At 37.6% G+C, this 26,595-nt stretch overlaps 2 protein-coding genes across 3 annotated transcripts; both read right to left on the bottom strand.

Annotated features, from left to right (window-relative positions):
* Window positions 1–332: 332 nt before the first annotated feature.
* On the bottom strand, window positions 333–16,530 carry LOC128506830 (coiled-coil domain-containing protein 81-like). Its single transcript, XM_053477428.1, has 14 exons — window positions 16,451–16,530; window positions 14,437–14,498; window positions 13,819–13,972; window positions 12,259–12,518; window positions 11,475–11,655; window positions 11,196–11,298; window positions 9,173–9,281; window positions 7,429–7,575; window positions 7,238–7,345; window positions 6,794–6,963; window positions 4,430–4,508; window positions 3,843–4,069; window positions 1,533–1,658; window positions 333–546 (listed from the first exon to the last, which is right to left on the bottom strand). The coding sequence occupies exons 1-14, from the start codon at window positions 16,527–16,529 to the stop codon at window positions 408–410; spliced, it is 1,944 nt and encodes a 647-aa protein (XP_053333403.1). The 5' UTR covers window position 16,530; the 3' UTR covers window positions 333–407.
* Window positions 16,531–18,456: 1,926 nt separating this feature from the next.
* On the bottom strand, window positions 18,457–24,831 carry hikeshi (heat shock protein nuclear import factor hikeshi). 2 transcript variants are annotated; one of them, XM_053476578.1, is made up of 6 exons: window positions 24,561–24,829; window positions 24,016–24,055; window positions 23,325–23,562; window positions 21,644–21,795; window positions 21,414–21,532; window positions 18,457–19,073 (listed from the first exon to the last, which is right to left on the bottom strand). In XM_053476578.1, exons 3-6 carry the CDS (start codon window positions 23,473–23,475, stop codon window positions 19,019–19,021), a joined length of 477 nt encoding a protein of 158 aa, XP_053332553.1. In that variant the 5' UTR covers window positions 23,476–23,562; window positions 24,016–24,055; window positions 24,561–24,829; the 3' UTR covers window positions 18,457–19,018. The 2 variants fall into 2 exon arrangements, with proteins under 2 accessions (XP_053332553.1, XP_053332552.1); XM_053476577.1 differs by lacking the exon at window positions 24,016–24,055 and having other exon boundaries at window positions 24,561–24,831.
* Between the last annotated feature and the right edge of the window lie 1,764 nt (window positions 24,832–26,595).

The following is a 26,595-nucleotide window of genomic DNA, read 5'->3' as shown; positions in this document are numbered from 1 at the left end:
ACAGTGTCTTAACATTATGTTAATACTTAACTATTAATATTTATTTATATACTTTATGATTCTGAGTTTTTTTTATGTATATGCTTCATTATTTTCTCTTGTTCCAGAAATTTTGCATTGATTCATCGTTCAATGCAAATTAGTGATAATCGCTCTTTTTTGCTTCTGTAAAACATGTTTAAAATAAGTGTGAAATAATCCAGATTTTATTCTCACTGTGACTTTTTAATATTATTCCATTAAAAGGATGACAACAAGATAGACATTTGTATCTTTATGATTTTTAGTGTGAGGAAATCACTCAGCACAGGCTTCAGCTTCTACACATATACAGTACCAAACATATATATTCAAGTTTGTTAAAACTTCAAGTATTTTACTTTATTCTAGAGTAGAGGTAGAAGAGACTAGACCATGAGACGGGAGCCAGGGATGTAGTGCGAGTCCTTCCAGATGTTGCTCTCGCCGCAGTTGGTGGTTTTTCTCTTGCACTGGAAACAGCGGCGGTACTGTTCACACTGATTCATCAGCAGCCTGCCACCTGACCTGCGTATACGAACACATGCTAAATATCAGAAAACTAATGATCCTGTGGATTAAGTGACACTGATACCACATGTACTGTACATTTACATGAGGCCTATATTAAAAAAAACATTTTTTTGGAAATGTCAATCTGTTCTTTTTTCATATTAATTAATATTATGATTATTCTACTCTTATTGTATTTCTTTGATGTATCATACATAATAATTCCATAGACTCTATAAGATCTGTACAACTAGGTGATAGCACCAATAGGTTTTCTGAAAAGTGCTTCTGAAGCTCAATTATGGAGGCTCTGGTCATCATCATGTTGGCAGGAGCAGACTTAGCCTAGACTCAGTTAATATATAAATAGGCAAATTTAAAAAAACTTATAAAATACAATGTCGCTTGGCTGTTGGCTGGAACACAACTTTTGACCTCAGCTTTATGCAGTAAGCTTTACACTACCATTGCTTTGCATTTAACTGAACTCAGTTATCCATAGCCTATATGTCATCCCTTGTCCACTCCATCACCCTGCCTCTCCAGTGGCCTGGTATTATATATGGGCAAAGGGTTAAGGGTCTTGCCCGAGGGCCCAACAGTGGCACACTCCCAGGGGCAGGTTTTGAACCACCAATTCTCTGATCAGTAACCCAGAACCTTGACCACCTGACCCACCACTGCCCTTCTATCAGCTATTTAGTAACTACAGTAAAAAAGAATAGAAAGGTTACATGACTGAGTAAAGCATTGGGTGAAGTAACAGGTCCTAGGTGTTTAAGGTGCTTTAGAAAATAAATCAATACCTTCTGACCTATTAGATTTTAGATTTAACAGTACTGTTGTATAGAGGAGTAGGATTGTATAAATAAATCATAAAAACCATACAATGTCATGATGAATAGAAGTGCAAAATAATTTATGTGATGGTTTCAGAGCCAATTTTCTTTAAACCTTCCAAGGATTTTTTCCAATCAAATATTCTTTTTTTTCTGTCCCACCTAATGAAAGCTCTCTCCTCAAGGTCTCGGAAGTGTTTCAGGCCAGCGCTGCGAGACCATGTGTCTTCCAGTGAAGTCCTCAAATCCCTCAGCCTCTCATAGCGGGAGATCCGATCTGCTATCAGTCTGCCAAGCAGAGAAATATGAGATTTACAGAGTTTCATTGCAAATCTGAAAAAAAAAAAAAATTGGCCAAGTCAGTTCTTTTTATATTACAAATGGTTATGGTTTCGGGTGGGGTTTAACAGGAATCATTGTTTCTTATTCTGATTTCTACAAAACCTTTTCCTGCTAAATATTACCTAATTCATCTGACTGCGAAAAAAAAAAAGCACAGTTCCCAGCGAGGAATAGTGTTGACAGCTGGCTCAAGAATTATTCAAAAATGCAGAGTTTCCTCTTACATCTGGAACTGTATATGATTGTTGGACACAAAATAACCAAATACACACATGCACTGACTGCTAAATGATTTCTTATGTTTCTGAGAATTTTTTTTTTCTAAGAATATATCAACTGTATCAGTTTATATCTTCACTTCTGGGTGAATGTAAATGAACTCGTTGTGAAAGAATTTTATTTTCCTTTAGATCATAGCTGGATTAATCTGGATAAAATGTAAACCTCTTGGTAATGAGCCTAGTCTGATATGAACACTTCCCAGACTGTACTTACTTCATGCAACATTGTGAATTTATACAATAATATCCTGCCCTTTCACAACAATCTGTCTGAACATTAAAACCACTAATGTTAAAACCACATAGATTTTGGGTACCCCTTGTGCCACAAAAACAGTGCCACAAAAAACTCATTACTTCACAAGACACTGAAGGTGTGCTATGGTGTCTGGCACCAGGACTTTATTTAAGTGCTGTACTGTAAGTTGCGGTTTTCCATGGATGAGAATTGTTTGTTCAGCACATTACTCCATGGTTGCTCAATTGGATTAAGATCTTAGGAATTTGGAAGCCAGATGAACAACCTTGAATTTTTCTGCCAACTATGCACTGAGTATTCTGATAAGTTCCTTTCAAGGCCAGAATTTTCTTTTTTCTTTTCTGAATTCAGCTACATTGGCATTTCTGTCTGGTGGTATTGGACCTGACAGGCCAGACTTTGCTCTCCACAGGCATAAATGAGCCTTGGATACCCATGATGATTACTTTAAATCCATGACATACACAAATATAAATGGATGGATGGATGGATAGATGGATGGATGGATGGATGGATGGATGGATGGATGGATGGATGGATGGATGGAGGAATGGATAATTTATTGATCTTGAAGGAAATTTCAAATGTCAGGGAAGGTTGAAAATGTGCCAAATTAAAGGATGCTATTATATTTATGCCCACATTGTCTTGTTTCTTGTTATATTCATATGTTGATGCTTAGGTACATGGATTTAAAGCAAATATATCATCTATGCATGTGACAGGGCTTCAGAAATATTTTATCATTGTTTTTATCAAATATTTCCTAAGCCCTCTCACATGCATGGATGATATGTTTGCTTTAAATCCATGTACAGTACGTAAGGGTGTATATGAATGAATATAACGCACACACATTTAACACACACATATAAGACACATGCAAATTTTTTAAAATAAAGTATCTATCTATCTATCTATCTATCTATCTATCTATCTATCTATCTATCTATCTATCTATCTATCTACTGTATCTATGATGTCAATAAATAGAAGCACAAATATGATTCTGTCCATTATATTCCCACTTCGCATGCACCATATCGACTGGATCCCGGTTGTAGCAGATCTATTTTGTGTCTGTTTTTATTAATAACATTAAATAATTTGAACTATAAGGGTTTGTTCAAGTCAATCCGGGACTGTAATGAGATTTCTTCTTAATAAAGATGAAAAACCGGTTGTTCCTGTGAACTTTAGCGAGTGAAACACTCTCGGGGGGAAAAAGCAACCTTGTTTGTTTCCCAAAGGTATTTTGTTTTTGCATAACCTTATCCTGCCCACGGCACCACTTGCTCATTACAGGAACTCAGCGCGGAGTTATTGCCACATCCCTCATACAGTCCTGACCTCGCTACAAGCCATTTCCACTTATTTGGGCCATTAAAGGATTTTCGACCCGAAGCAGACATTCCGATCATGGCTCTGGCATGCCGAGAAAACTTTCTACCTTGATTTCACTAGTGGAATGCTGGGATAAGTGCATTAGTGTAGCAGGGGATTATATAGAGAAATAAAGCAAGATTTTACTCTCATAACTGGTTGTCTTGCCGCAATGCCTGTCTTTATTTTGAGGCTGTATTCACTCACTGCTGTTGGTTGCGTTGCAGCATGTCTCTTTCCTTTCTCTGCTCACTCAGCCGGCTAAACAGCACCTCCTTCCTCTTGTTGCACGCTGCCTTTATTTGCTCTTCACAAACGTTTTGTGCTCTTTGTTTTTGTTCATATAACAAAGCTGGAGCACTATCCCTCACCCCAAACACAGGACCATCCGAGTCAGGCTGACGTGCAGGGAGGCCTGGATTTCGGTGTTCCAGCTGAGTGTGGAAAGATACAGTACACAGTATACAGTACATCAGACTTGATGATTATTTAGTAGGTGTATAAAAATCTATGCATACTTAGTAAATCATACATAATTTTTAACACTCTTTCTATGAATGTGCAACACTTCTCCACATCCCTTTATAGAGTTAACCCTGCCTAGACAGTACTAGTTGTAGACACATTCTACAAAATGTGTGCCACTTAAATGCTTTAGCTAATATTTTTACATATTTAACAATATTTTCTAACCAAACGTATTCAAAGCTTTAAAATGAATCTAAACCTAAAATTTCCAATATTCCAATATACTATATTATATAACGTGTTAATTCTTCTGTTTATTACCTTACCTGGATATCTAGGGCCTTTTGGAGCTTTTTCATGTTTTCCTTTTTCTGGACAAGTTCATGAGCTTTCAGTTTAGCGAACCTGAGAATCACAACACTTCCATTATTAAACCACACATCCTTATAACTTTTTAACATTTTGTCAAATTACAACCACAAACATAAATGTATTTTATTTTACATTTACATTACATTAGTGAAGAAACAGCATCATAAAGCCCAAGAGACACAATACAGAGGTCAGGGATAAAGTTGTAGGAAATGTAAAGCAGGGTTGGGTTATAAAAAAAATATCCCATATCCATTTCACAGAGCACTGTTCAATCCATCATCCAAAAACCTACCAAGACATGGCCGTCCACCTAAACTGACCAGTCAGACAACGGGAGCATTAATCAGAGAAGCAGCCAAGAGACTCGTAGTAACTCTGGCGGAGATCCACAGGAGAACCTTTTTATTAGTAGTGCACTCCACAAATCTAGCCTTTATGGAAGAGCTTGATATTGTTGAAAGAAGCCATAAGAAGTCCCTTTTGCAGTTCCATGTGGATTGTCCCATCTGCAAGTGGAAATTCTTATGGCTTTCTTTCAACGTTTTTCTTCATAATTATATGCCACTTTGTGTTGGTTTATCACGTAAAATCCCCCAAAACCCATTTATGTTTGTGGTTGTAACTTGACATCATGTGGAAATGTCTAAGGGATATGAATAGTTTTGCAAGGCACTGTACATTCTTAAAGCGTATTATCATTGTGGTACAGAATGCTACCTTTACCTGCCCCTGGTCATGCACCTGTGTGTGTTTAACTTTCTGTAATGGTACAGTGAAATTATGAGTTCTCTAAAAGTTATGGAGTGGTTAGATTTTTTTTGGCACTGAGCTAACACAACTAATTCAATTAGCGTGTTGATTCAGCTGCTTTTATTCTTTTGATTATTTTGATTTCAGATCAAAAGATGTGTACAAATTCCACCATGACAAAAGCTCAAGGGTTGGGTGAGTTGAGTTGGGACTCAGGGCATCAGCAAAGTTTGGGGTAATGCACTGTTGTGTTATTTTATTATGCACAAAATTATCACTTTACTGTAAATATATCTTATACTCTTACAGTTATTTTAACACTTACAGTTCTTACAGTTTTAATTATTTGGGGAATTGTTTACCATCCTCAAACAGAATTGTTGTTCTTTCGGCTGTTCCCCTCAAGGGGTCACTGCAAAGGATCATCCAATCCACGTATGTACGGCTGTCCTAATCTCGTAGACCATTACACTGGGCTTTCCCCTGGGTTGATTGTGCACTGCCTGCCCAACTTTTCCCTTAACCTAAAAAATAGTTTGCTTAGGAGGAAAAGGCTATGCTTGCAGTGGGTGAAATTGATGAGCCCCAGTAAGTGGTCTAGCCCCATCATTCTAGTTCCCAAGGACAATGGAGTCTCCAGTAGTTCAATGTGGACTAGGTATTGAGTCAAATGTCCCAATTCCTTTGCACTCCATTTAGTTAGTTCAATTTCTCACACTCCTTTTTAGGTTGTTTAGGGGCTCAACCATAGTTAAATGACTTGTACAATATCCTCCACCCACATGTTGCCTATGCATTGTTTATGCCACATCCTTTGGCTATCATAAGGTTGTTTAGAGGGGTGAGACAAACAGTAATCCCAAAAAGCTCGTTGGTCTTTGGGCTTCCACTTGTGACAGATGTGTCCCCAAATTGCTAGGACAAGGAGCCAGATTTGGGTTTGGCTGGCTATTAATATAGATTTGGACCTATTTATTGGTATGGCACCAGTCCTTTGAATGAGCTAAAATGAGGATGCTACATCTGACAGCATTGGATAATTAGCAGTAAGGTGGCTTAGTTGTTAGCACTGTTACCTTGCACCTCCAGGGTTGGGGTTTGATTACCGCTTAGGATCTGTGTGCATGGAATTTGCCTGTTCTTTCTCTTGCTTGGTGGGATTTCTGCAGGTTGGTCAGATGGCATGGGTATATTCCAAGATAACAATCGATTTATCAGGCTCAAATTGTGAAAGGGTGGTTCAGAAAGCACGAGACATCATTTTCTCACATGGACTGGTCACCACAGAGTCTAGACCTTAACCCCATTGAGAATCTTTGAGTTGTGCTGAAGAGGACTTTACACAGCCGTCCTACTCTCCTATCATCAATACAAGATCTTGGAAAAAGTTTAAAGTAATTCTGAACAAAAATCGAAATGATCTGCCACAAAATATATGCCGTGATCAAAGCAGTTCAACAAAATATTAGATTGTGTGACTTAATTTGGCCAGACAGCAATATATAATCATGTATTCATATCCAGAATAAAGCTCAAACAAAGCAACACACGTATCATAGTCTTACTCGTCAGCGAGCTGGATTTGGTGGAGCCGTTCAGTAAGCTTGTGTTCTTGGCATCTCTCTGTGTGGTTTAGCCTCCTCTGGGTCAGCTGCTCTGACAATTCTTGCATGTAGGACCTCTGTTTCAGACGTCTAGGAGGAGTGGCAGGCCGTTTGCCAAAGATATACGAGCCCTGGGATAGTGTGTGTTAGCGTATTACAAGTGTTATCACAGAAAATGACTTTTTTTTTTTTGCACAGATAGTTTAATAGTTTAAGTAGTTCAGGATGTGTTTGTGACCAATCCTCAGATATTTGGTGTTTTTGTGGACACCCCTGTCTTATATGTATCATGTTTAGTTACATGAATGCTCAAAGCAATAGGAAAGTCCCATAATGATAGTAATCTAAATGGGTTTTAATGTGTGTTTCTAAATGTGTGAGTGTGTTTATTTTGATAAGACACACCTCAAACTGGGACAACCTTGTCGAATTCTTTGCCCTCAGTGTTTCAGCGACCCCGAGATTAAATGCTGCCATCTTTTTATCGTCCTGCCGTTTCTGCTCTTGCTTGGCCTTAAAGCATCACATGACTTGATTAGGAACAGATCTCAACATGTATGTGTTTGGGGGGGTATTTGTGTGTGTCTAATACCCACTTGTTCTCCCTTTAAAAACTGTTCATCTTTGTGTTTCTCAGCAAGCAGCAGGAGTTTTTCCTCTTCCTTTTCTTGCCTGCGCCTTTCCTCTGCCAGATACAGGGGCACATTACGCTGGGCTCGCTGCATACACAGGTAGCATAGCTCCTACACACAAATACATAAACAATTTGCAACTTGGACATACAATACATAAAAGATGGACTCATGTGCTCTAAATCCATGGTCATTAAAATGAGGTGAAGGAACCTTTAATCCATATTTTTATACTTATCTAAGTTATAATACATATTTATTTATTGAATTCTAGTCATTTCTATGGATTTTTATTTCTGTGCTGCTGCATGGTTTGTTTTGGCAATGCTGGTTTCCCCTTCTTTAAACTCCTTCCTCCATCAGTGCACATTGCTCTTGTCAGTGGTGTCATCTCCGTAAACATTCTGTAGCGCAGTGAAAGACCATCAAATTTAACAAAGGGGATTTTTTTTAAGAGGATTCCATAATTGGGTTTAACAATGGAGCAAATGCATGTATTGAGGAAGAGTTACTCTAGCACCATGTGCAATTTTTTTTAATTACAGCATTTTGGTACAGCCCTTATATAAACTACTCACTCACTTATCTTCTTTACCGCTTTATCCTGTATTCAGGGTCACATTGGCCCGGAGCCTATCCCAGGAGACTTAGGGCACAGGGCAAGGTACAACCTGAACAGGGTGCCAATCCATCGCAGGGCACACACACATACTGTACACACACTCATTTACACACTATGGGCAATTTGGGAATGTCAATTAACCCAACCTACATATCTTTGGACTGTGGGAGAAAACCGGATTACCAGGAGGAAACCCACCAAGCACGGAGCGAACATGCAAACTCCATGCACACAGAGACGGGAATCGAGCCTGGCTGGGAATCGAACTCAGACCCTGGAGGTGCTAACCACTACACCACCATGCCACCTTATATAAACTATTTGTATTTAATATTTGAATCTAAACTTCAGAAACTTAACAATTATGAAAAAAAAATCCAATGATATATAAAAATTTATAATTTTAATAAGTACTAAAAGTAAAAAAAATTCTGCTTTAGTAAATATACTTAAACAAAAAGCATACTGTAACATTATATCAGACGTATAAAATTTATGAAACAACTCCATACTAAGGGGATCGATGGAAAAACATGCGAAACAGTTAAGTCTGTGGTAGTAATCAGAATGTCAATGGTTCAAGCTTCAACAGTGGTCCAAGACTCTTAACCCTGTCTGCCTTGGGCAATCCGTACCCTGGCTGACTCTGCACTCAACTTTCTAACAAGTGGATGTGATTGTATCCAAATACATATATACGTCAGTATGGAGTTGGTCTCCACTTTGCAGCTCTAACAGCTACCACTCTTCTTGCAAGGCTGCTCACAAGATGCTCACAAGATTTTATTCAATTTTTTTCAATTTTATTTATATTTTTGTTATATTTTATCAATGGTTATTGTCTCAAAGCATTTTGGAGTGTTTCTGTGGAAATTCCTGCTCATTAATTCTGCAGAGCATTTATGAGGTCAGGCACTGATGTTGGACTAGAAGGCCTGACTTGCAATCTCTGTTCCAGTTGGTGGGCTTGAAGGTCTCTGTGCGCGTCAGTCAAGTTCTTCCACAACAAACTCATCAAACCATGTATTTAAGATTACATTTTCCTTTCATTGGGACCATTTGCAACGTTGGTGTGTGCTGACTCACCTGTCCGGCTCGAGTGTGGTCGAGGCATGTTGGACTGGGACAGGCAGCTTCTTGTTTCACTTCTACTTTTCCTGTGTTGCCATCTGGTGGCTTTGGAGCTTTAGGATGTCTAAAATCGAACAGGATGTTTGTCAGGTTGTGCATCTTTATAATGTAATATATATATATTTACATGTTCAAATAACCTTGAGCAGAAAAAAATTTGTGCAAAAGTTTATATTTTTTCTGTGTCTCCAAAAATTATTCAGATTTAATAATTATTCTGATGAAAAAACATCAATCAAATTCCTTAGAACAGTAATAGTTTGACATTCCCAGTAGGGAAGAGGAATTGGGCCACTTCAGTACAACCTTCATCATTATGACCTGCATTAATTGGCCAGGTTTTCACATTTAGAAAAATACAATAACTACAGCAGGGGCGCACCACCAATACTTAATTAGGTATTAAGTAATGCCTAAATGTGGCATGGTGGCATAGTGGTGGCCTCACGCCTCCAATGTTGAAGATTTGAGTCCCGCCCCTAGGCCTGTGTGCGTGGAGTTTGCACATTCTCCCTGTGATTGGTGGGTATGCAGTCCAAAGACATGGAGATTAGGCTAATTGGCAGTTCCAAATTTCCCCTAGTGTATGAATGAGTGTGTTAGTGTGTGCTTGTGGATTGGCACCCTATCCAGCATGTACCTTGCCTAGTGCCCTGCAATAGGCTCCAGGCCTTACTTGATTTTGTACAGGATTAAGCAGTATAGAGACTGAATGAGACTCAGTAATACATCATACTTTTTTATAATGATTACTAATTTATTAATAATAGGAATTCATTTGTCGTTTCATTCATTTTCCATACTACTTTACCTGGGTGGGGTTGTGGGGGAAATTGAATTGAAAAATCAGTCTGTCAGCAAGCGACCCCCTGAGTGGTAATCTAAGTCTATTCAATCAGCACACACTAAAGGAACAGGTCACTAAAGGCCAGCGTGTAGATTGTCCGCTTCCTACCGTGATATGGGACAGTGCTGACAAACGGCACAGTCCTCCGCAGGGTTTTGGATTTCAGTGCCAGTCAAGGTTGTGCTTTTGATGCTGCTCTCAGCTCAGTGATGCACTTTCTTTTACGATATAATGCTTTCTATTAGAATCTGGCAGTATGTCCTTTAGTGACCTTTACAAAGGGCTTTAACTACATCAGTCTAGCCATCATGACACATTCAGTACTTAGCAACAGATTTTTCATTGACCTGACAGGGACATCTCTTTTTATGGTATGTTATTTTATGGAGTGTACAGTAGTCGTCAAACTTTTGTTCTTATTTCACCCTGATTGGCAAATGAGACCTGACTGATCACCATTATCCTATGCTGACTTTTTTCTATCCTGCCATAGGGCTCTTTAGGATAGTTCACAGTCACAACGAATTAGTGAATGATTTGATGCACATGATCCATACGCTTTGGCCTTATGGTCATTGAACCGTGGCAAAGAATGTCGTCATGGACCTCACTTCATTTCCAGAATGTAAAATCATATGCCTGTTTTAGACCCCTTATTTCCAGGAGAGGCGAACTGTAATGCTATAGCACTCAAATATGAGGGCTTTCAAAAGTTTGTGTGCTTGGCGACAATTTGAAAAGGTGTCAACGTACTTTTAATAACATAACTTACTTTTATACCGTACTGTAAACAATATTTATAAAAATTGACACAACAGCGCCTGGAGCACACCCTGGTGGTAGTTATACAGTTCGTGCACAATTCCGAATGCACACGGAACACAAGAGCACATGATTCAATCATATTTAGCACTTTTACTTCATTTTCAGCTTAAACGTAATGAAATGCAAATCAGTGTAGAAATTAAGCACAGAAGGTTTCATTTGGAACAGAATCAAGATGACGACTGGGTTTTTAATCTAAAAGCTGTGGAGGGTTAGCCTGTTTATCTTGTGGACATAAAAACAAATGTATTTACTTCATATTGTTTGCCTTATAGTCGCTTTACTACCGTATTCCAACTGACATACCTTTCCATCGTTTCTAATGAAATATCAGTCTCTTGGTTGTCACTTGAGCTGTTTCCATTTGCTTCGGCTGTGGATGGCTTAAATTCAGGCTGTGCTCTGGTAACTACAGTAATACACACAAGCACACCCAGACATTATGCCAATCATGGTATGACTTTCTTGACTGTATTAATGTATAATTCCTCCAGTCTGATGATTAACCCCTAACATAAGACATGCATAGTGATTTCTGGAAGAGTTTAAATATTATATAACTGCGGTCTGTGAGTATTAACTCACCTTTCCTACTATCTCCTTGTCTATCACACAGCTCAGGGACAGAATCTTCCTCCTCGTCCCCCTTCTCCTCTCTCAGAGCCTTTCCTGATGAGATTTTGGGGAACGTCATGGCATTGCAGCTTCCAGGGCGCTGGAGGCTTGAGAGGTTCCCAGAGACTACAGAGATGCTTGTTCCAGGTCTCTAAAAAATAAGCGTGTGGTTTTAATGAAGATTGCTTGACAACCGTGTGTCCATTTTATTACATAATTTAAGACTTGATACAAATAAACATTTATTGGGTAAACAAAGTACGGAGTACCCCTTCTGTTAAAGAGGAAAAGACAGAAAGAAAGACAAAAAGGAAATGATAAAGCACAGTATCTGTGACCAGTCTACACTGGAATTGGCTTAAAAAAATAATTAATAAAAAAATGTAATTAAATTTGGCCACATTTGTGGAAGAAAGTCAATATATTGTGTCATTGTTCCAGCTCTGGAACCAAAAAACTGCAGGCCACAATTTCTAATTTAATTTAGCTGTTTTATTAATTATTGGATTGTTATACTGTATAATTTCGCTGTTATATGAAAGCATGAAGCCTGTGTTAAAACCATCAGTGCAGAGTAACTGCTATTAGACTGCATAATAAGTATCATTACTAACCTTTGACCAATTAAAAAAAAACATCAACTTTGTGCTAAACTATAATCTCCTCAACTGATAACTGTACATTTTAGACATTTTGTAAGCGCTATTACTCTACATTAAAACCCCAACCTATATACGTGTAAATTCAGACTCACGTTGGTCAGAGCCCAGAGGAGTTTGCCTGAGCCATCCATGCTTGAGATGAAGTCACGGTAGAACTTCATCTTGACGATGCTGTGACGGAACGAGAGGATTCCGATGCCCCTGAAGATAAGGAAGACGGTGCGCTGGGCAGACACAGCACGTAGCAGCAAGAGGAGCATCTCTCTTACACATCCCTCCACCACGTCGCGCTCGAACGGGCTGTCCAGGCTCAGGGCGGTGAAATTGAGCTGAACCACCGGAATGTCCCCTGCTGTGTGTTATTTATGTTAGAAAGCTTAATGAAACCATAACTGGCTATACAGTACTCCATGGGCTTCTATAATACGAGTAATCCTGTTCAGTTCAGGTCAAGATGACCAATTTAAAATGAAACTATATGGGCTATTTATAGGTATTTTGTGTAGTTTGCAATATATATTATAGCAATGTAAATATTGCGCTAATGGGAATATAAGCAAATAATAACAATTTCTGCAAAGATACAATATATTATACCAAACCGAAAATATACCAAACACCAAGCCATATTATTAAAAACCAAAACATCAAGCCCAATATTGTGCAAGTCTTTGTGCCATCAAAACAGCTCTGACCCCTCAATGCATGGCTCCACATGACCTATAAAAGTGTGCTGTGGTATCTGTCACCAAAAGGACATTAACAGGTCCTTTAAATACTTTCAGTTGCTCAAATGTAAATAACATTGATTATTAATTATAAACCAGTAAATTTGCCAACCAAGGCTGATCTATGCCTGTGCGGACCACAGCCAACCTGTTTGGTCCGATCCCTCATATGTAGCACAAATTGCTGAAAAAGTTCTAAGATCTCAATCCAATCAAGCTTCCCTGGAATGTGCAGGACAAACAAGTCTGCTCCACCTTGTAACTTAATGTAAGCCCTTGCCATTAAACTGCACCTTCAGGATACTTGTTTGGGAGTGAGACATCAGCATGGCTGGAAAATGTCCGTCTCCGATCAGAATAATTTTTTTAATCACATTTCTACCACCAAGTTGATAGTTCAGTATGATCTTTCCAGGTCGCAACCCAATTCAGTAATTTTTGCAGTTTCCTTAGTTGTTTTCTTTGCTTGATACAGGCCAAAAATAATAACAGCTTTTCCATGACCGCACTGACTGTCCATCTTCTGACATTACTGTATGTTTAAGAAATAAGAAGCTACTCACTGCATCAGTAAGGGTTCAAATTATTGCTGGCAGGCAGTAAGTCAAATAATCAGTACCTGCATTAACAACTGTTCATGACATTAATAAGGAAACCATGGCCAAAATAAACACCACCTTAATTCCACATATGTATTTGTGGTAAAATGGGCAAAATGTCACAACTTGAAAGTTTTAATGATTACAACTGGATACCAGTATTCAGAAACACATAGCCTAGTAAAATGCTGTAATTTCGTATGTGTTTAATTTCTTTTAATGATCTTTGGTGGAAGAAAACATGACCCGCGATTTAAAAACAGACGATTTTTTAGAAAGCATTGTCGTCCTCACAGTTGACTTGAGTGATTATGCATTTACTCACCTGCAGCAAGAGGTTTGGTCTGTTTAAGGCCATGAGACTGGCAGAGTTTCTCAGTTAAGATGAAGACTGGCCGCTGATAAAGGACATTCTTGCTGCCTATATCCAGCTTCTGCTGGGAAAAGGTGAACACGCCAAGCCCAGCAATGCACACTCCCTAAAGGATATCCAACTGACCACTTACATTCGGATAATATTTATACTGGAGAACATTAAGAGACTCACATAAATTATGTTCCAAACTGATATTTCACCAACAGTATTGGCCAGACCAAAGATTCCCAACCCTTCTCCTGAGGTACTGTAGCTCCTGTTCAGCACATTTAATTTTAATTTTTTTTTTTTTGCTCTAACATACCCGCACAAATAAGGACGGGTTTGTAAGTAGTGATTAGTTGAATCAGATGTGGAGGACTGGGGATGATAAAAGATCAGGATTGGAAACCTGTGGTGTAGACTTGTACAAATCACAATAAACTTGATTTGACATGATTTATTTAATAAATATTATCCAATAATTTAATAACTCAATTCCATTTATGAGCACTTGGCTTTTAATAAATGTTCATATTCTTTTAATTCAGATTTGCAAACAATTTTTATACTACATTGTGTACTTACTTTTTGCATAGACATGTGACGTTCGATGAAGGCTGACACATTTACCCAAATGTTATCCACATCTATGCAGAAATAAAACACATAATTTATTTACTTTGAATCACTTTCATTTCTCCTCCAAGATATTTCACTTACATTTGGCATTTGAAAGAACGTCTTTAGTGTAGTGCTCTTGGACTGTATGAGGAATGAGATAACAATAATGAGGAAAATGAGTTTATCAAAAAAGTATTGCAAACTGATTGCAAAACTATTTTCTGCATGTTTTTTTGTCACAAGAGCACAAATGCTTTTTTATTATTTATTTTTGATATTTTATTGAAATTGTTTTGGTAATAAAATTAAATAATTTTTTTTAACTATAATTCCATCTCCCACAGTTCTATTACAATAGATAAATCAGCCTGCAGCTGTGTTTGTGGTTATTAAAGTATGTAATTTAGTATCAGCAATATAGTGGTTTGAGTTTTAATAATTAAAAAAATTATAATAATAATAAATCATGCTTTAATTGTGATTTGGTAGTGACTCAAACAGAAAGTCTTGCCAGCAAATTAAAGTAGTTTTTACAATGTCGATGTTGATTGTTAAAGCCGAACAACTTTGACTAAAAGTCTTTGAGGACAATAATGTACAAATCTTGGGCTGAGAGGATAGAAGGTTTGAGTGTAAAAGAGGTCATCTAGGTGCAAGTGGAAAATCCATCTCTCAACCAAGGTGGAGATCTTAGGCACAGCCTTTCTCCTGTTTCTCATGTTGTCCTTTCATCTATCTCAGGAAAGGCAAAACCTCCTTACAAGTCCACCAGGAAAGACATACATAAGAACTCCCCCTACTCTCACATTGTCTGGTCATTACATGTTAACAATGCTATCTTATTCTAACCGATTGATGTTGTGAGCTGCACACACATACTTTGCATTCTTGCTTAAACAACTCTTAAAACTACACCTTGTGACACAATAACAGTAATATTTTCAACATTTTGCAGGCTGCCGTTTGGAGAAATCAGAGAATAAAAAATAAACCAGTTGTTGGGTAAAAATAACCCAACCAGGTGTTCATTTGTAAATGACTCACTACATTTCATTTCACCCAATATAGATCAACCCAAAAATGTGTTTAAAGTACCCGAAATAACCCACAATTATGACCCAGCATGAACAACCCCACAATGTGTTTACAAAAACAACCCAGCATGTTTTAGAGTGTAGAAATATCAAATAAATCGAAATATTGGTCATACGTATTTAATTTTTGTTCAAATGCAGTTGTGTGCACGTACAGTATATAACCCTTTCTGTATACAGCTACACATGCATACGGTATACAAAATTTGATTATACAATATCTTTCTCACTACACTTTGCATACATCAAAATCATTGCACTTCTGTATTATAGTATACAATATCTTTTTGTTGCATCCACTTATTATTCATTTGCTCATTTGGACACATTATACCTCACTGTACATTATAATGTTTACCATCTTTATCATGGTACACCTTCCTTACCGCATCATCTAAAATCATTTGCACTCATTGTAATATATCTACCTCACTATATACTATTTAAACATGCAGATTATTTTGCACTGTGATGATTCACTTATGGTTAGATGCTAACTTTACCTACATATGCAGTGACAGAGTTGAATCTAATCTAATATTTCTGACCTGTCGGAAACACTTAATATCTAAATCTTTGTAACACATCACTGATTTTAGTTAAATTAAGGCAGGACAACATAGCAATTAACGTATTACCGAATCCTTTAAGATATTTATAGAGATTAAACCAATTCCTTATAATAAATCAAATCAGTAACTCCATGGTGTTTAGAACACTCCTAGAGGTCACGTTACAGATTACACTTGAGGCAGTTAATGTGATATTCACTTGTCTCCTTGTTCAACCTTTAGTTTAAGGAGAAACTTAGCGAGTAAATAATAACAAACCAAACGATCTGTACTTTTCCCTGTGTTTAATCCGTGCCGCTGAGAGGACATTACCGTTCTCGCTCAGCTGAGACAGAGTCGGAAAGCTGTTGCGTTCTGCCTCCGATACAACAGCGAGCAGTCCGTCCGTCATGGCGTTAAAACTGAACCTTGAATAATAATAATAATAATAATAATAATGTTAAAAACTATTAGAGAAATCCGTGTGCGCGAGCGCTGCGGTCGCGCTCAGGAATCTCGTTGAGCTCGTTGCCATGGAGACGCGGCGCAATACACTGATGCGCGCGGAACCTCCCGCATAGTGATAAACAATAGCAAGAGAATGAACTGGAAAAATATACCTCAGACTTTATTTATTTATAGTCCAATAATCAGCACACACTCTCTATAAACATTAAAACAATACAATTATACTATAAAACAATATAGTAGTACCATATTCAAAAATATATAGTAAATTGTATTCCTATATTGTTCATATACAGAGTCAGGAAAAGAATATTAATATTTTATATCAAATTTAATTTTATATATAGATTTATTCAATTATAATATATATATATATATATATATATATATATATATATATATATATATATAAACATATTACAATAACTATATGTATAAGATATACAGTGTGCAATCTCATCTACAACCTGTGTTTGTGTTATTGTCTGTACTGTTGCTCAACTGACCCGCACAGAGCCCTGACCTCAACCCCATCTAGCACCTTTGGGATAACCTGGAACTGAGATTGCGAGCCAGGGCTTCTCGTCCAACATCAGTGCCGGACCTCATAAATGCTCTACAGAATAAATAGGCACGAATTCCCACAGAAACACTCCACAATCTTGTGGACAGCCTTAAAAGTAGAGTGGAAGCTGTTATGGCTGCAAAAGGGGGACAGACACCATATTTAAGTATATGTATTTGGATACAATGTCATTGCAGTTTGGCCAAATACTTTTGCCCATATAGTCTGCCTGACTGTCCATTCGTCCATCAGATCTTGATATTTAACTCCTTTTAAAACTTGCATTAAAGTTGCGTTCAATCAAAACACCTCCTCATCTCTTAACATTCTTCTATGACAGTTTTTAAAACTGGGAGATAATCAGCAGGTGACAAAAAAAAAAAAAAAAAGACTTTGCAGGGTTCCAGTCACTTGTTTTTAAAATGCATTGCCAGTTTATATTTGAGAAGTTTCCAGCATTATTACAAGGAAAATATTCTTACTGGCTTATTTTTGTACAAATAAGCTGGAGCCCAGGAGACTTAGGGCACAGGAGCCCAGGAGACTTAGGGCACAACGCGGGGTACACCCTGGACGAGCTGCCAATCCACTGTATTGTAATATGAATATTTAATAATTCAGAAACAACCAATTAAAAGAAGACTTAAATAAGAATCCGAATGAAATTCACAGCAACCATGACGATAGGAAAAATGTGACTGTAGTTACTTTAATTGTAGCATGGTTGCTTTGTGCCAGGTAGCTTGTTTGATAAATTTAGAAAATGTTCCGGGAATATCCTGGAAATTTTACACAAATCTGTCTCATTTTAACATTTTAAACATTTTAGCGAGGAGCAACACCTTGTTAATGAGAATGGACCGACATAAAAGGAAAAGGTAAAAAACCTGTGCAAGAAAAATGTGAGCAAAAAAAAAGCATCACAGCTTAAGGCAAAAAACGCTACAGCAGATCACATCAGGTTCCACTCCTGGAAACCAAGAACAGGAGTTTAAGACTCTTTAAAACTGCATAGTTTTTCATACTAAGTCAATAAAAACCACTTTTTAGGCAGTGCTGTCTAAGCCCGAGCTTAGCTTCCACCCAATGCCCAAATCTCAGTCACTGAGAGGCAATTCCAGTCCAAGTCTGGATAAAATGGGAGGGTTGCGTCAGGAAGGGCATTAAACCTGCAAGCTGTGCGTGGATAAGACGGTAAAAAAAAAAAAAAAAAAAAACTCTTTACCAGTGAAGACATAAAAAAAAACAAAAAAAAGACACACACACACAAACACACAAAATGAAACAATGTGTTTTTAGCATTTTATCTCACATTTTTCTCATAGAAGCAAACAGACTAGAATGAAAAAAAAAAAAACTGTTCATTCATTTTCCTTACTTCACATTAAATGTTCCTAAATCAGTATAAAGAAAAGCTGCTATTACATTTTCTTCATATACACACACACACAAACTAATAATAATAATAATAATAATAATAAAAACATGATCTGATTTTTTTCCAAGCCTTACCAAAGACAGGAAGAAAGTGTTATTCTTTTTTTTGGCTAGTACAACAGATTACGTAAAAGTTAAGACATGTGAAGGATTGCATTTCAATAACAAACAAGCATCACTCATCCACTATGAAAATTCTGTAACCCATCTATAGCTGAGAAACCCCAAATAAAATAAAAAAAAGTCAGTTCCCACTGCAGAAAAACACTTTCAGTAATACTGTACGTACTTGTCTGCTGTTCCATTTCAGCTATAAAATCCATGAAGTACACTGACACTGGCGTTATATTTTTAACTGAGCTGTTTCAAGGCAACCCAAACGATAATACACAATTGTTTCTGCTGCTCTGTTAATGAAGAGCTTAGGCACATCATGTCTTCCAGAAGTTTGGATTCTGCACCATTCGTCTCTGAAAGTTTTCATACCTGGAAAGGGAGGACAAGAACACCAAAACTGAATCAATGTTACAACAGCTTGTGTTGTACTAGCACACAACAGACATGAAGGTTTCACAAGACTGGTGTTCCAGTTTTGTGAAATTCCTGGAATTGCCAAAAAATTCCTGGAATTTGCCATTCCAGCTGTTTTGCATTGATCATGGCATATGTAAATTAAGTACAGTGTTAAGAAAGAAAAAAAAACCCACACACATTACAATAGGTCACTGCTCAAACTAAACACAATTATCATTAATGTTACAATTAATTACTATTCAGTTGTATATACAGTGCTGGTCAATATTATTGGTACCCCGGTAAAGATGTGTTCTTAGGCTTCTAATAAATAATTTTTTTATTGTAAAAGCATAATCTTGCACTGCAATTTGTAGAAAAATCAAACCTTCAACTCAAGGAAAAATATATATATATATTACCTGTTCCACAATTATTGACACCCCTAACATTTTAATTAGAGCATTTTTTAAATTTATTTGTACTCTAGTTTATTAAGCTTATCAAAGTACAGTGAAACCTCGGATTGCGGGTAACACGGTTTGAGAGTTTTTTGCAAGATGTGTGTGTGCGTAAAACCCTTTTTTTTGTTTTGTGTATGTATGCGTGTGTGTACAGCGCGCATGTAAAGCAAAAGCAAGTGTTATTAGTGGGGTTTAATATCCATTTTCTATCTCTGCATCAGCCTGCTCTTTGGGTCTGTGTGCGCGACATTCCACACCGTGCCGCGCGCACACACACCACCTTGCCATCACAGAAACACACACCCACTCTCTCTCTCTCTCTCTCTCTCTCTCTGCTCTACACAGAAACACTGCTCTGTCGCGATTCTTTTCAAAGGTAAAGTACAAATTAATTAAGTGTCATTAGAGAGATTTCTTGGTTTCTTGTTTTCCAATAAAACAATGTTTACATTGTGTGCGTGCATGTGTGTAATAAGAGTAGAGGGTAACTGTGTAAGATGAGAAGGGGGAGAGGGGAGCTCACTTTCGATTCACACACACATACACAGCGCCTGCGAGCACAAACGGAAACACTTTTTTTTTTTTTTACTTTTTTTTAAGGTAAAGTGCAGGTTAATTTGTTTTATTTTGACTTAATATTTTGTGTTAATTATTTTTATGTATTTATTTTTTGGGGCTGTGATATGTATAATTTAAGTTTTCATAATTTCTTATGGGAAAACTTAAGTTGGCTTACGAGTGTTTCAGAATACAAGTAAAAGTTTCTAGACCCTGTGGTTTAAATATGATGTGACAGAGGCCTATTCCTCTTCTCCACTCTTCAACATGGGAAATATAAGGGAACACTCCATTCAAGTAAGGCATCTGTGCGTTGACCTTCAAAAGTCAAGCAATAGCTACAAGATTACAATGGCCATGAATTTACTCCAAGCCTAAGAACACATGATCAGCACTGTTTTACAAACTTTTCTGCCGTTTTCTTTTTCATTGGTTGAATTTTGTGAATCCCCCCCCATACCACCCCCCCAAAAAAAGTTAACTTATGTTACATACAACGATTAACACCACAGGTAAATTGAATGACACTGATGATCAACTGTTATATACACAGTGACCAGATCATGGGCACCCGAGGTTCGTCTCGTCTGATACCGAAGAATAAACAATGCAGTACAAACTACAAAAACTTAATTCTGGCTATGATAGAAAGATATCAAAACATCCAGTGAATCAGTCTGCAGTGTATGGGACTTAGCAGACAAGTTCTAGTTTGTTGATCCGGCCCCCAAATCCCCCAGATTTAAATCTGATTTAGAAAATATGGGGTGTTCTCCTTGAAACATAGCATTTACACCACAGTAACGCTAAAGAGGTCTTATGGAGTCGTGCTCCAAAGGATCAAAGCTGTTTTGGTGGCCCAAGGGGAACTTAAATCCTAAATGGATCTAGCGTTATGGCGAATCTGCGTTTTAACATGTCTAACGTTAGCCAAGTTAAGAAACATAATGTAAGCTGTATTAAAAGACTGTATTTCACATTAACAACTCAAAATGTCCTTGGGGTAGAAAATCAAGTTGACACGAGGGCACCAGATATCACGAATTTATAAATATCCCAATACGATATTATATTACATTACACCTTTTTAAGTAGTTTAATAATTAAGTAAATATAGCCCGTTCCTGGTAATATTACTTTCCTCAGTCTGTGAAGATTTTTAGTTATCCAGGTGAGGTTATCTAGAAGTCATGTCAACTGGACGACTTCTTAGTTAATTTTTTTTTTATAATTATGATTATCATTGAGGTTAACCTCGAGTATCAAAAAATAGTTTTTGAGAAACACTCACCATTTAAGGATTGAGCTGGCTGGAATGAACATTTCCGAGGGGTTTGGTGTCATCTGAGCTTGTGACAGAGCGAAGGAGGAGGTAAAGTTGTACAGGCTCTCCAACATCTTCTGGGTGAACTAACCAGAGTAGTAGACAGAATGTTAACATGCAGCCAAGACATTTTATCTGAGGTAAACTATTCCAAATTACACAAGGGAAAATGTTGGACTTTAGTTTTTCTCGCTCACCTGTTTGAAAGAATCCACGGTGGAGACAGTTGCATTGGAAACCGGAGTCTGTTGAGCAAGCTGGTCGAGGGGTTCGACGGAAACACCGACCTGAGCCACTGAGGTGGCCTGTGGGGCAGCCATCATACCGAACGGGTGAGTTCCGCCTTCACCTAGAAAAGACAAGGACACACAAGGGATGGACTGTGAGATATTTTAATCATGACCTCATTCTTTGAAGCTTTCACAGGATAAATAAGTTAGCAACCTGTTTTTGCCATATAGTGTGTAGTGCATCTGGAAAGGATTCACAGAACTTTGTTATGTTACAGCCATATTCCAAAATTGATTAAATTGATTATTTTACTTAAAATTCTACAAAAAAGAAGTTCAGTGGAGAACCTTCTAGAAGAACTACCATCTTGTAGCATCATACTCAAAAAGACTTGACGTTGTAATTGGTGCAAAAGGTGCTTCAACAAAACCCAAATCTTTGTTTCTCATGGTCTGAGAGTCCTTCAGGTGCCTTTTGGCAAACTCCAGGCCTGATCGGTGAAGTACTGCAGAGATGGTTGTTCTTCTGAAAGCTCTTTCAGAGTGACCATCGGGTTCTTGATCACCTCCCTGACTAAGGCCCTTCTTCTCCGATCGCTCAGTTGGGCCAGGTGATCTGCTCTAAAAAGACTCCTGGTGGTTCCAAACTTGGATGATGGAGGCCACTGTGCTCATTAGGACCTTCAATGCTGCTGAAATTCTTTTGTATTCTTCCCCAGACCTGTATCTCAATACAATCCTGTCTCTGAGGTCTTGGACTTCATGGCTTGGTTATTATGTCCAATTAACTGAATTTACCACTAGTGTGTGAATCCAAACGAGTTGTAGAAACATCTCTTAAGCTCTATTCGGACGAAACTAGTTTTACAGGGGGTTGTTAGAGAAATTTCTGTTTCATCGTTCAAATATGCCATGTCTGTCTTTCTCTTACACGACCTCTGTAAAAATTTCAGAGCAAATTACCTACTGTTTTTTAGCAAACTCGTCGGTCCTCTGAGAAATCTAAACCCGTCCAAATGTGAATGTCTGTGATTGCCGAAAATGTTTTTTTCCGAAAAGCGTTTTCTTTTGTGTTTTGTTCAATGTAAACTACCGTACTATCTCTAACGCGCAGGTATTCAAGGTTGCGCACCAATAATGTCTCTTACGCCCACACGTAAAACACAGACACTCCTACCTCCGTAATAAACATGGAGATGTTAGTCCCGTCCAAATGCATACATGAAATGACAGATGTCGTTTAAAAAAAATTCTAACTCAAACGTCGTTTGGAAAACTAGTCCCGTCCGAATCGGGCTTAAGATGATCATTGGAAACAGGATGCACATAACTTTCATTTTCAGTGTCATGGCAAAAGCTGATACAGTAATTTTTTGGGCAAAGATTTTAAACGAAATCTAATTTCTATAAATAATCAATTTGGTCAATTTTCAGTGAAGCCTGTTAATCATTAAAGCAAATATTTTTCCATGCCAAATATCAAGTGTTTCTAATTTCTTTTTTACTCCAGACAGATATATTTTTAATGATGCATAAGGCTAAAAGAAGCAAACAATACGAAGCGACGATACAGAAATGTATCGCGGTTGGTGTGCCGGCAAGAATTTAAACCTACTTTTACCCCTGACTTAATAAATACAGAACTTACCAGCTTTCAGGCCAGAGATTTTAAAGATGGCACTTGGCTTTTCATTGGTGATGAAGCCAAGCAGCTGCCACACCTGGCCCACAGCGGGATCAGGGAAGGAGAAGTAAACAGCACCTCCCATGCCAGCAGGGAAAGGCACCGTGCCCAGCATGAACACCACCACATGGTTCACATTCTCATAATCCGGCAGGTTGAACACAAACTTATCTCCAGCGACCTGCTGGGCATCGGTCTGGACCTTCAGTGGACAAGTGACATGATTTTAAAGACACACAGTGGCTGAGATCCAATAAACAACAGTTAAATCAAAATTCGTATTAATAATATTTGTATACAGTATAACTAGCATAACAAAAAAAGTGTATGGGGAAAAAGTTAAACGGTTAAATCTTAAAATACACTGATCAGCTTTAATATTATCAGCGATATTATTATTACTTTAGGTTGAAACCCACAGACATGTCTGCCTGCAACAAAGATGAAAATTTTTTTTTTTTTTCTTTTTACTGCAATTTCATAAAAAAAAATTTGGTGTGACAACATTAGATGCCACTGGTTTTCATCTGATTGGTGCCTAAATATTAGGAAATTGTACAAACTTACCTGGTTCACAGCAATATTTTGAATATACTGTCATTTCATCTTATTACAATCAATGGGAAAAAGAGAATATAGAAAAGTTTATGTTTACACTAAGGTGTTCTTCTTTCGTCGTCAGTCAAATACACTCCCTGTTCAGTAATCCGAGAGTGAATCACAGATGAGAAATCGGAAAAAGTAGATCAGATAAAGATTAAGTTTGTCTTAAAACGAGTCCAGTGTGTTAAAATTTAATTATACAACTTCAGCAGTGAAAATATGAACTAATCTATATTACTAAAAATATTTGAATTAATATCTATTGGTGCAGGTGTGTGTTTACATTGAGCAAGTAGCATATTAGTGGCTTATCTTAAAGTAGATTTAGATTTCACTTGCAGGTTAGACTGCAGACAGAAATCTAAACACTGCAAAAGTTTCATTAGATTCTGTTTTGTGTGATGATGTGACATAACCTGGCTGGACATACAGAAAATATTCTGAGACTGTTTTCAGGTCCTCAAACGTATGAAACATAAATATAATCACTGAAAGAGCGAGTTCTGACAAATGTACAGACAAAAAAAAAAAACCCATTTCATTTATTTATATACGTAGACAACACGCTCAGAGTTATCTTTAAACACCCATACTCACCAATCTGCCTGCTACCAGACACCCGAACATACTCAGCTGTCAGTCTAATCTCCGGTCTACTACTAGATTATCAAATTACTCGATTCGAAGCAAAAACACATTAATAAAATCTACTGAGGCTATAACCATTGTCTTCATGAAGAAGCGGTGCTATAACCGGTCTGATGCGAGCGCAGGCAGCTCACATCATCACATCAGACTGCAAATGTTTTTCCTGCTGCTAGAAACTTCGACAAGTGGGCGGTGCTCCAGCTCCTGATCTATTGAAACAACTGCTACAAACTCTGACCCCGGAAATGAAACGCGAGAACCCGCGTGGCTTTGATCACGTGCTCAGAAAATATGCGGGACCACTAGGGGGGTCTTCAACGGCAAAAGAAACGTGCTCGAAGGGATCGTTCACTGGGGATAATAATAATATTAATAATTATTATTATTATTATTATTATTTATTGTTGTTAATTGTTAATACATTTTAATAACAAATAAACAATTATTTTATAATTACTAATTATCTCAAATAACTTCCATATTTTATTGGATCACTTAAAAAAAAAAAGAAACTGTCATATTTGTATATAAATTAATGGTCTACAACAATCTGCCACATAATTTATTGCAGAATATGCCTGTTTACATAGACAATTATCTAAAGCCTTAATCCTCCTCCCCTAATATTAATAATAATAATAATAATCCACCTGGTTACCTCTGTAGTCAAACTACGCACCTTGGAGGCCAATGTATTTCCATTTTATAACCGTATTAGGACCTCTGATCAACATTCATTTTCACACACTACGGGCAATTTGGGAACTCCAATCAGCCTAATTTGCATGTCTTTGGACTGTGAAGGGGAAACCGGAGTACCCGGGGGAAACCCACCAAGCACAGGAGAACATGCAAACTACCTACACAAACCCGAGGCAGGAATCAAACCTGGACCCAGGAGGTGCAAGGCGACAGTGCTAATCACAAAGTCACAGGGCTGACAATAATGTTGTTAGACTTTCGATTGCTCCCGTCGAGTTGACCACCCGATCTGCACACAACTTGGCCCAGGTCTTACACTGGATGCCCTTCCTGACGCAACCCTCCCACTTAATCCAGGCTTGGAACGAGCACTGGCTGGGGTTTGGCTATTGGATGGGAACTGAACCCCGGACTTTCACATGGCAGGCGAGAAACCTCAGCCTCCAAATGATGCCAATAATAATATAAAAATCTATATCTATATTTAAAACAATAATTTTTTGGCTAGTTGGTGTTTGCACAGGTAGTTCCGTTACAGGTGTTCCTCACTGGAAAGAAAAGTGAGTAACAGACTGTGAATGTGTCACAACCGTTCCTCACTTTCCTTGCATTTTATTTTTAGTGCTTTTTACCAGATACATTTTTTCAATTCATTTTTTTTTGGAACCCAGGATGCAGATGTAGGTTAGATTTGAATTGAACCAAATGAATACTGGCAATAGAAGCTTTCCTGATTTAGCATGAGGAAGCAACCTGGAGAGCAACCAGACTAAAAAGGGAACCCATCCTCGTTGGGTAACACCAGGATTTCTATTGTATGTGATACTCTCAAGTCGGGGACTTGCTGTATTGATAATTTTATCCAGCCATTTCTGACTGAGTATATAGTTTCAGATTCAGTTTCTGGTCTCATGCACTCTGTGTTCTTTAAACTTGTTTGCTTAAAAGACATTCTGTAAGCACAACTTTATAAAATGGTACTTGGATCTCCATTTTATACCCTTGGAATTCCACAACTATTAAAGCTCTACTTGTTAATCTTATAAATTCTTTTTGTTCCTTTGTGTATTTACTCTACCACTGTCTAGTTTTTGATTTTTGAGGTGATTCTTCCATTTATTCACCACTGTATAAAAATAATTAAACAGACTACGGATTCTTCAAGGTGTGATGCAAAGAAAATTCTCCCACACTCAACACATCAATCAGTTACAACCTTGCATATTATAAGCGGTTTTATAATCTTTTAGACGGAAATTTGTGGCCTACAAAAACTAATGTG

Source organism: Clarias gariepinus, chromosome 18 (genome assembly GCF_024256425.1).
Source record: "Clarias gariepinus isolate MV-2021 ecotype Netherlands chromosome 18, CGAR_prim_01v2, whole genome shotgun sequence".
NCBI lineage: Eukaryota > Metazoa > Chordata > Actinopteri > Siluriformes > Clariidae > Clarias > Clarias gariepinus.
The sequence above is the reverse complement of the archived record's forward strand: the minus strand, read 5'-3'. Positions and strand labels throughout refer to the sequence as shown.

Excerpts from the sequence above, each read along its gene's own strand:
- hikeshi (XM_053476577.1), bottom strand. The coding sequence starts at position 24,590 with ATGTTCGGGTGTCTGGTAGCAGGCAGATTG. Across the intron at positions 23,563-24,560 it reads GTCTGGTAGCAGGCAGATTG|GTCCAGACCGATGCCCAGCA; the intron begins GTGAGTATGGGT and ends TGTCCACTGAAG. Across the intron at positions 21,533-21,643 it reads CCGTGGATTCTTTCAAACAG|TTCACCCAGAAGATGTTGGA; the intron begins GTGAGCGAGAAA and ends TACTCTGGTTAG.
- LOC128506830 (XM_053477428.1), bottom strand. The coding sequence starts at position 16,529 with ATGACGGACGGACTGCTCGCTGTTGTATCGGAGGCAGAACGCAACAGC. Across the intron at positions 14,499-16,450 it reads GTCTCAGCTGAGCGAGAACG|ATGTGGATAACATTTGGGTA; the intron begins GTAATGTCCTCT and ends ATTTCTGCATAG. Across the intron at positions 7,346-7,428 it reads AGTTTTTAAAGGGAGAACAA|GCCAAGCAAGAGCAGAAACG; the intron begins GTGGGTATTAGA and ends TGATGCTTTAAG.